The sequence below is a fragment of the Balearica regulorum genome, chromosome 10 (genome assembly GCF_011004875.1).
Source record: "Balearica regulorum gibbericeps isolate bBalReg1 chromosome 10, bBalReg1.pri, whole genome shotgun sequence".
Taxonomy (NCBI): domain Eukaryota; kingdom Metazoa; phylum Chordata; class Aves; order Gruiformes; family Gruidae; genus Balearica; species Balearica regulorum.
Genome location: NC_046193.1, coordinates 17,745,888 through 17,756,137, shown reverse-complemented (window position 1 = coordinate 17,756,137; position 10,250 = coordinate 17,745,888). Strand labels below are relative to the sequence as shown.

Sequence of the window (10,250 nt, the reverse complement as noted above, 5' to 3'; positions counted from 1 at the left end):
GGTCCTTTGCAGCGTTCAGTTTACAAAAGAAAGCCGATGGGGACAGCCATGGACACTTATGGCCAAATATCTGTCACTGAGTTACCTGTGAATTCAGAGAAATCAAGATGTAAATGCATTTTTTGAACACTGGGACTGTTTTATTTAGAGCGTACAATCCTCAGTGCCTGTGCTAGACTCGCCATGAGCTGCCTGGTCCCTGCTGCAAGAGGCATGGTGTTGCTCCTCCGAAGCTTTCCCCATCTGGCTTGCACTGTAATAGGTTTCTCAGGCTGTCCAGCAAAATTGCATCTTGAATTTCTGACTAAAATATGATCTACAGCTCTTTAATGACTTTGTAGTGTTTCAAAAATGTTGGAATAGGGGGAAAACGTGCTTTTAAAAGTATAGGAACAGCATGATATGACAGCCAAGGCCATTGTAGTTAGTGTGTCTGAATAAAGTGGTTTAAAAAGAGAAAAGAAAGGAAAGTCATTAGAGGAAGCATTTTCAGTCTAAATTCATCAATAATACTAAAGTTGAGGAGACGTAGAGTATGTTTCAGAAAGTAGTAACATATAAACATTAAAAAAAAGGTGGGTTTTTTTTTAATATCATCCAAATGTATGCCTTTTTGGAGGGATAGGATGTATCATTTTCCCTTGCATAAATATCCTAACTGTTTGATTAATGGGCTAAGGGCTTGAGTGTCTCAAGCCATGTAGGATTGTGATCGTCTAACCCTCTAGACACCCGCACTGTTGAACATGTGGAGATTCGCCCTCCGCAGACACACCAAAGTTGTAGGCACAAATGTCATGGCAGGGTCAAACCTTGATAGGTGCTTGGCTCTGCAGGACAATGGGGTCTACGTTTTTAACAGGAATTATCACCCCTGTGATAGCAGGGTCTTGCCCGTGGTGACACAGAAAATCCCATTTAGCTATACATGTTCATTTTTTGGTGTCAGAATGTAAAAGAGCCTCTCTTCAAATGCAAACCGAAGCATAGCAATACTTCAGTGAGTGCCAAAGCAGACGGCAAATCGAGTCTTCATTTCTGAGCTGCACTGCCATTATGGGAAGCTCTGCTGACAGTTATGGATGTCACTCATCAAAACACCCTCACGCAGTTCTGATGATAAGTCTAAATAGTCAATGTCACTGTCACTGCAGAGGGCACGAAAGTTGTCTTTTAAATTCATTCCTCAATGTAATCTGAATCCACCTGTATTGTCTACGAGGTGTTTTCTGAACACAGCCAAATAAATTTGGCATCAGCTGCCACAGGAACTGTCCTTCTGAATAATCTCTTGTGTTGTCTAAAATGATTGCATATTTCAAATATATAGGTTGGCACTTCTTTTTTTTTGTTTGTTTGCTTGTTTTGAACACAGTTACCACCAAATTACCTCTACTCAGTCATGGTTCCAGACCTCTCTGGTCCTCTCATGTGTTTTGCACTTTCTGGACATGGTTCATTCTTTTATTAAAAGGAAGCCAATTGTATTTTGCTCTATTGCTGCACAAATTGGCAATGAACATCCTCCCCCTTTACCGCCATGAGCTCCTCTGTGCGCCGAATGTGGAGGACTGCCCAGAGCAGCATAAATACACGCCGGTGATGGTTACAAACCTGAACACTGCCGCCTCCTGCGCTCGTTTAACAAGACAGCCTGGTTTTACACTCTGTTCCTTAAGTGCTGGGTACTGGCAGCCTCTTGGCTATCACCTCACTGAAGAAGATTTTCATTAGCGGTATAAAATAAAAAGCACTAAAGCTCTTCTTTGTGATGAAATCTACGGCTGACCTTGCAGAGATGTGTCTGCCAGCCTTGCTCATCAGCCCTGCTCTCCGGCAGTCCGTGTTGCTCCTTTCCCAGGCCAAGGCAATGCTATGCGTGGTAAAGCAGCATCTGGCACAATGCATGATGGCAGAAAATGTCCCCGTCTAGTAATGTGGCATGCCAGCATGTGGCACAGTCACTGCTTTATCATTCTGTTAAAAAGGGATGTAGGCAGGTGTACAAATTTTGCCACTTCAGAGTAAGTGTTGAAATACATTCCTCTTCAATGCCTTTAAATTTGGAGACCTAAAGATAGGGAGGGAAAAGGTGACGGGAACTATAAATAAGAAAGGAGTACATGGGATATATCTAAATCCAGTCCATGGTACTTGTCACACCACGCCATCAAACTCCACTTGTGCCTCACCAGCAGGACCAGGCTGCAGGGAGTGCGGTGTTGCTGCTTGGTCTGTTGGCTTCTTTTGTGGTTGTTGGGAATGATGGTTCAGCATCAAAGTCAGGCTCTTGTAGAAGTTCAGGCAATCCTGGAAACAATCGGTATTTGCTTCTAATAAGGTCACAAGCTAATGCAATATAAACCATGTCTAATAATTGCACTCCAATGAAACTGTCAGTAATCATCCTTGCACATCTGATATCCCAGATACGGCCCATGTGCCTAGTACATACGTTTATGGTACAACACTCACACCTCTTGACTTTCCTACACAGGTGATTTCCAGACTTAAGCATGCATGTAAATATGAATATTGTGTTCAATTTGCCACACAAATCACTAAATTAGATGCACAGGCAGCTTCTACTCCTTCACGAGAGCCTTCTCTAATGGATATTTCCTATTGCAGCAGTCATTTTTAATAACTAAAAATGTTCTTCAGAAAATTTTAGAGTTTTCCAGGCCTGGATTACAGCTTGAGCCTACAAGGTGTTAAATTCACAGGATTCGATTCAGCAAAGCGTTTCTAGGGCTACTCACATGCTTAAAATTCGAGAGTTATTTGGCATTGCTTTGCTGGATTGATTAGTGAGATGTTGTGGTTTGAACCCACAGCAGGGACAGGAGGCCAGGTAGCAGGGGAGAGGCCGCCCACCCACCCCTGACAACCAGCCATAACAGCCAAAATGGTATTAAAATAGTCTGGCTTCCTACGTGATAGAAATAGTGACATAATCTTAAATTATCTCTTTCTGTGACAGGAGGCTTGAGTAGGTTAAATGAAGTAGCTGCTTAATGGTAGAAGACTCCTGAAGTCATAAAGAACTACTTATCCAATGTAGCATTTTTTGCCCTCGGGGACAGGTTAACAAAGGTGTACCTCTTCCAGAGGATTTTCATAGATAGCTGAACAAAAAGCCTTTTTATTGAAAAAGTTATCTGTATTAACAAAGTTTTATGATCTAAAAAGCATGCTTTGGGTTTCTGCTAGACAAAGAGCCTCAGCAGCAGCTCCTGCAGTAAGGACAGCTGAGGAGCTGGGTCATTGTTCCCAGAATTAATTGATACAACTTGGTGGGAAGGTATGAAAATCATCTTGTCAGATCTTGCCAGATCATTCTCAGCTGCTTTCAGACTCATTATGGGCCAGGCAAGTGGAGGTGTGAGTCAGACTAGCCCGGATCACTAAAAACACTAAAGAAACTGTGTGGCAAGGAGCTCTCGGTGGTGGTCCTGGAGTAAGAGGCTATGACCAAGAGTTGTACTACCACGTACACGGAGCCAAGACTAGAAACCGTATGAGGATAAATTCCTTACTGACTAGAAAGGCAGCATCACCCTACAGATCACAATGGGCAAATGTAAACTCATTTCATTTTTTTAAAAGAGTTTTATTAAGTATACTAAAGCTTCCAGGAGGCATACTGGAAAATGTTCACAACCTTCTATCAATGCCTTTTTTACTGAAATACCATAGATATATATTTTACAGAAATAAAGAATATTAAAACCACCACAACAAAAGCTTAAGTATATTGCATAGATTTTGTTTTTCAGAGAAAATGCAAGATACTACACAAGGATAAAATTTAAGTCCTATTGAAGTCAATGGCCAAAGACCATTATTCTTTAGTGGAACAAAAGATTTCACAGAAAAAGTTTTTTTACAAGAAGATCTGAGTGATCTAAATTTAAGAGTATAGTGTATTTATGAAAGTATTTTTACAAGCCATTCATCATAGTGTGTACAAAAATTATAATTAAATACAGTTCTTCAGTGACAAAGTCATGAAAATAGACTTTATCTGATCACATAAGGTTGCCACTGAAGCAAAGAAAGAGGAGACCTAGCCTGCAGACTGGTGTTAGCTTTGGATTTGGGTGATCTACCTCAAAAGTCACTTGAAGCTAAATCTACAAAAGGCTGATGATTCACCTGCATGATGCCATGCTCAGCATCCTTGCTCTTGGGCAACAGCTGCTTATTGTAAAATACGTCAGTGCTTGCTGTCAGAGTCCAGATCTTCTTAGCTCAAAATTATCACCACCGGGTAAGAGGGTCCTATGTGGCCTGAGCTCCAGCTCTGCATCACTGACCTGGGGAAACTTTATTTCATGCAACAGGATGGCACGAGGCCACCGGATATTGCAGTGCTAGCAACAGGGAGGTGCCTAACCCGGCCCAAACAAGGTGGGGGGCCCCTATGTTTGGATTCCCTCCAGCACGGATGCAACCTAACCAGGTCAAAAAAATATGTCACAAGGTCACAGTTCTAAGTGTTTAAAATCATTAATCCTGAGTCATATGAAGCACAAAACAAGCAGGCTGCACTGCAGAGAGGGCTGTGGTTTAATGCATGGCCATCCATGGTATTTCCTATTTTCTAGCAGGGGGATGCCTGTGCTCAGCGGGGAGGCTTTCACCTCCCCTCCTCAGCTGCTGCCGATGTTTTCCTTCAAATAGGTGGCTGAGGCACCCAACTCAGGGCAGTGGATCACGCTTCAGGTCTGGCATGCCTAAGCTTTATTCACTGATGCAATGATGCCCATAGCTCCTCTGTGCTTCAGTTCTTCATTTGTCCAATTAATTAATAGTAACAACGCTCACTGTCTCACCAGGGTGTTGTAAAGAAAAAGCATGCTAAAAACAGTAAGGCACTCAGATATTGGGTAATAAGGGCTATGTAACCTCCTAGGGAAAAATTTTAAAGAACTTGTACTGTTCAAATGTAGATCAGAGTTTAAGCCCTTGAAGACTAGATTTCTGCCCCACACAGACAAAGGACATGGAAGGACTCCTGTAGCATGTCAGCCTTGTGCTGGCCCCCTGCGTAACATCACCTTTCTCAAGGCATTTTGCTAAATGTCCCTGGTCAAGCCATGATGAGTCACCCCATGTTAGTTCCTTCCTAGCATGCTCCGGCCAGAAGGACAGGCTGCCTTGCTGCTGCTTCACACACAGGCAGGTACTGCCCTTGTTCTGTCCAAGCCACTCTCTCATGTTGTATTTAAGAGAAGTGTAAGGTCTATGTTACATTTCCGTGAGACAGAGGTGCAAGTCACAGTGCAGCTGCCAGTGGAAGGCAGCACCAAATCCCTGGGATGATTCTGACGCTGCAGTCAAAGAGTCAAAGCGTTTTCACCGCATGGTGAGAAGATCCAGCCACCACAGTACTCAATGCAAAGCCCGTTCAGGCTGCTGGAAGGGCTCTGCATTGACTCTGATGGCCGCTGGCCTTTTCACTGAGTAGAACTGTAGTACAGGGAATAAAAGTGGGGTGTCAGTTACACCCTTGCTCAGCCACTCTGGGAAATGGGAAATAGCTAAAGAAAAATGTTGCAGGACTTTTGGTATGCAAATGAATACTGCACTGTGTCCCAGCACTTTATAAGAAACTAGACTTGTTTCTGGTGTAGTCTTCTCCTACAACAAAGAGGATGCACATGGCAGAGCATAGAGCAAAATTTAAAAATCTAATGTGATTTCACAGCTGGTGTTCACTTAAGCAACCCAGAAGTATGTTCCCGTTCAGCCCATGAGAACACATTTAAACTAAATTTGTGCCATTCACTTCCTTCTTTAGTCCTTCTTGTTCCTCTCTCAAAGGTTCCAGCTCAGGCCCATCCTGTGCAGTTTCTTTGTTCCAGTTATTTCTGCCTTCGTTTTCTGTCCTTACAGATTTAGGATCCTCTTCTTTTGCCTTTCTTTCCTTCTCCTCCTTGGCAAGCATACGATAATTATAATAATTCATGATGAACAGGAAGGTTCCTGCCAGGACCATCACAGCTCCACATTTAATGAACATATATTTATAGTCCCCAAAGGTATCGATAAGAGTTCCTGTAAAACATATATTAAAAAAAAACAAAAACAAACCCAGAGATGAAGGCAAGAATATTGTGTTTTCAGATCCTAAATATAAAGGGACACCCTTGTGGCTTTAGGATAAAATAAGACATTCTCTGTTCTCTTCCACAAATACTCTGATCACATGTGTTCCACTATTTAGCCTGTGGGTAGGTAATGTTTTTATAGGTAATACTACCAATAATTTGTACAGTTAAGTAGAAGGGGACAGAGAACCTACATTGCAAAATCTGGACTTTTTAGGTACACCTATTTTTTCCATGTGGAAACTAAGCCCTCTGATCACAGAGTCGGTAAACAGTCTTTCCATTGACTCCAGTGATCAGCTACAAGGATGTCTGTTTGATTTGGTAGTCCCCAGGCTGCCAACAAAAGTGTCAGCTTTCAGGAAGACCTTTGTGAGATGGCACCTGGCCACTGGGTCTCATCTCAGACTCTTGACAAAGACCCTCCAATTTATTCCACCATGGGTCATTCACCAGCAGTACAGGGGACTCAGCTTTTGGTCACAGCTGCCCTTTCTGCATTTATACTCGTGATCTAAAGATGAAAGGGCACTGCGTGGAACTGGAAAACATTAGTTCCAGGGAAAGCAAAGATGATGCTGTCAATGTCAGATAATTTCAATGCCAAGACAAATGTGGCAGGTTCCTCTAAAAGGTTAATGCCTCTGCTACGGACTTACAGAGTAATTGAAGGGAGACGGCTTAATTGAAATGTCAGTGTTCTCCATTATGTCAAAATGTAATGCAAATCTTATTGGGATTATGATCTTGAGCATTAATTCCCATTTACTGGTGCAACACAGACCATTCTTAACATCCCAAATCCTAATTAAAGTAAGACCCACTCCTAACCCGGCCTTCACAGTACAGATAGTCCTCCTTGAAACTGGCCCATCATCCATTTGCTCTGTGACTTTTTGGAATATGTTCTCCTCCTTAAACAAAGGGACCTTTAATTACTTTCTGACTGACCCCTAATGTTGAAAAGCTGATGATTAATTATCCCGCAGCATTACACTAACAAGGGATTTTATGGCCACCAAATAGATTTCTTGATCACAAAAATAATAGTTTTTAACTGGTTTTGGTCAATGGTTCTTCCTGAATCGTTCCTAGATGTCTTGGTACACCATTTTCAATGCACTGTGTTTTTCATGTTACTGGTGAAACATCAACCAAGTGCTAATTGAAGCAATTTTTCCTTTTCTGCTAATCGGGATGACCTAGAGGTCTCCTAAATAGGTTTCAATGAGAGTTTTAATGAGTAGAGTATTGGAAAATTCAACAGTAGGATAGTCTTGCCTCTTTTCCTTTGAGAATAAGATAAAGTCATAAAACACACTGGGAACAATTTACTTAGTTCATCAAAGCAGAACCCTGCAGTAGGTTATTAAAATGCCAAAGAACCAATAAATTTGCTGCTTATTAAAATGGTGGGGAAAACCCTACAAAACTAATAGTACTGATTATTACAAAGAACTGTTTTACCCTCATTAGCAGTGTCTGGTCATTAACTTAATCTTCCACACAGAAAATTATATAATTCAGAAAACGGTCATTTTAAAATTGTATTTTCTTTTGTTTGTCATTAATTAAATAATGAATCTCTAAGACAGCAAGAGGATACAGCTGCTTCTGTCACACTGTATGAGCTACATGGTAATAGGAAGAATTAAATGGCTCTGCAAGACGTGTTCTACAGAGTATTAGCCAGATCTCAGTTTTGAATCCAGGAAATGGGTTTAAACTGCCTTCTTTCTATCTGTGCTGTCTTACAGCGCACACAACCTAATTAAACATTTTAGCATAAAGGTGACCAGTTTCCAAACCAGTTATTCAAGCTTGCATGCAGGTGAAATGAAAATTGCAGGACAGGGCACATAGATAGGATGGTATCTATACACTGAGAGGATGTCACCTATAAAGTCATTTAATTCATAGCCAGCTCAGACTTGATAAGGACTTTATTTGAGCCAAATGCCGGGTTCAAATATAGTGTCTTCTAGACATGGTGTGTTCCTTGTAGAAAAAGAAGTGAGCACATGCTATAGAGGTAAAGAAATGGAGGCTGTTAAAATCACAGGAGATCACTGCTCCCACTTATCTTCAGATGACTGTAAGCCCTGCTGGAGGTTCAATATTGTCAGCATGGACCTTTGAGGGTCTCTGCCTTTTGATATTTCAAACCATGCCATCCAAAATAAACCCTTTTTTTATATTCAGAACAGCCTTAAATCTATCAGATGCACTAAGATGACTGAAATCCATAAGTGGAAGTACTCAGAGCCTTAGAGACAAGTAGTAAGGCTTAGGTGTGAGTCAACAAGAGGATTTTGTAGAACTGTTGTGTTTTAAATTGTGGTGGACTCCAGCCTTTTGCAACAGGAGGAGTCACCTGAAGTGCAAGGTTCTTGGCATTGCAGAAGTCTCACTCTGCAAGTTCAGTTCAAGTGTCTGAAGGGATCAGGGACTAAAAGATTGCTCTCTAAACTGTTGACTTCAACTGGAGGACTACACAAAAAGGAGTAAAGGGGAAATACCTAGGACCTGCCTTCCCTGTCCCATTATTAGTGGGAAAATGGTGGGTGGGAAGCAGAGAAAACACATTTACAATCACTTCTTACAAACTGTGCTTGCAAGAGTCCAACTATAAGCGACAATGCAGTGGAAGCAGAGGAAGAAAATACACTCACCTCCAATAGGTGGTCCCAGCAATATCGTGCAACACTCCGCAATGGTGACCAGGCCAACAGCGCTTGTGAACCGGGCAGCTCCCACAAGGTCCATGAGCGTTTCAAAGAGCATCGCACAAACCATGCCAAAGGCCAAACCGAAAAAGATGGAGTAAATGACGAGCCCCGTGTAGCCAGAAGCCAGCGGGCACAGAAGGTGGCAGGCGCCATTGAAAGCTATGGCGAAGCTGAAAAAATATTGAATCCGTGGCCTCACCCACTTGCTGTTTGCAATGATGCCAGTGGTAGGTCGGGCAATCATATCCACGATAGCAAGGATAGAAAGGAGGAAAGCAGCTGAATATTCATCAATGCCGATGTGCTTTGCATAAGGTGCCAGAAAAACAATGGGGGCAAAAAACCCCAGGAACATGAGCACGTTTCCGATCAGGTAAATCAAGAACCCTCTGTGCTTAAAGAGGGAAAAATCGAGGTACTTATTGATTTTTTCACAACAGTCCTTTCCTCCTTCCTCTTCCATTTTGGTCTCCATGGGGACACCCGTGGGATTACTCATTTCCATGGCATCCTTAGTGACCTCTTCTTTCAGAGCATCCTTCCCTTCCTCAGTCGCCTGGGTTTTGACCAATGCTGTGGCTGCCCCGATGGGTCTGAAGAGAGCTCCTGCCACACAGCAGTTTAATAAAATTGCCCCAAGAATTAAAAAGCTGCCCCTCCAGCCAAAATTGTCAAAAAGGAACTGGTTGAGAGGAGCCAGGGTACAAAGCATCACGGGGCTCCCCGCCATAGCAAGGCCGTTTGCAATGGGTCTTCTCTTTAGAAAGTATTTCCCTATGATTATCACTGATGGCTGGAGGTTGAGAGCAAGGCCAAATCCTGGAACAGAGAAAAATAGTTGAGATGATACACAAAGGAAGACTTGAGACCCGTTTATCCTCACTCAGCTCATTGTTTAAGGCAAATGCATGGACAATTGGTCCACTGGTGGCTCTTCAACATGATAGTCTGGATGCAAACTTTGCTTAAGATATCCCTAAGCTTCTGGCTGCCACATTTGGCTCACCAGACCCAGACTACTTTTAGTCAGAGAATGCCCCTTCCTTTTGCATGGCAAATTTCTCGGGTGGCAAACCTAGCCCAAAGGGTTTGCTTCAGAATAAACTGAACCTATACCCTCAATGAGTGCTGGCTGGTTTTGGCCAGACACAGCAGTCTTGTTGGAGGAGAGGATGGATCAATTAAAAAAAAGACAACTCTCAAGTTTGAGGAAGGTTGTTCTGGCTTGGACAGTGGTAACCACCAAAGTGCATCCTTCTCATGTGCGGCTGGGGCTGGCACCCCCTTCCATGGGCGGTGGGTACCCAACACTGCAGCCAGGCTGAGCACAAAATAACATCACCCTTCTCACCCACTACTAATTTGATGGTGTGAGCAATTCAGATCTGATGGCAAAAGTTTAAAA

At 42.6% G+C, this 10,250-nt stretch overlaps 1 protein-coding gene across 4 annotated transcripts in view; it reads right to left on the bottom strand.

Annotated features, from left to right (window-relative positions):
• Nucleotides 1-1,468: 1,468 nt before the first annotated feature.
• LOC104635531 (monocarboxylate transporter 2) overlaps nucleotides 1,469-10,250 on the bottom strand; it is a 46,842-nt gene continuing 38,060 nt past the window's right edge. For all 4 annotated transcript variants that reach the window (XM_075762393.1, XM_075762392.1, XM_075762394.1 and 1 more), the window contains 2 exons: nucleotides 8,789-9,664; nucleotides 1,469-6,063 (listed from right to left, as the gene is read on the bottom strand). In XM_075762393.1, the coding sequence (XP_075618508.1) occupies nucleotides 5,771-6,063; nucleotides 8,789-9,664 (1,169 nt within the window). In that variant the 3' untranslated portion in view covers nucleotides 1,469-5,770. The remainder of the gene's footprint in view (nucleotides 6,064-8,788; nucleotides 9,665-10,250) is intronic.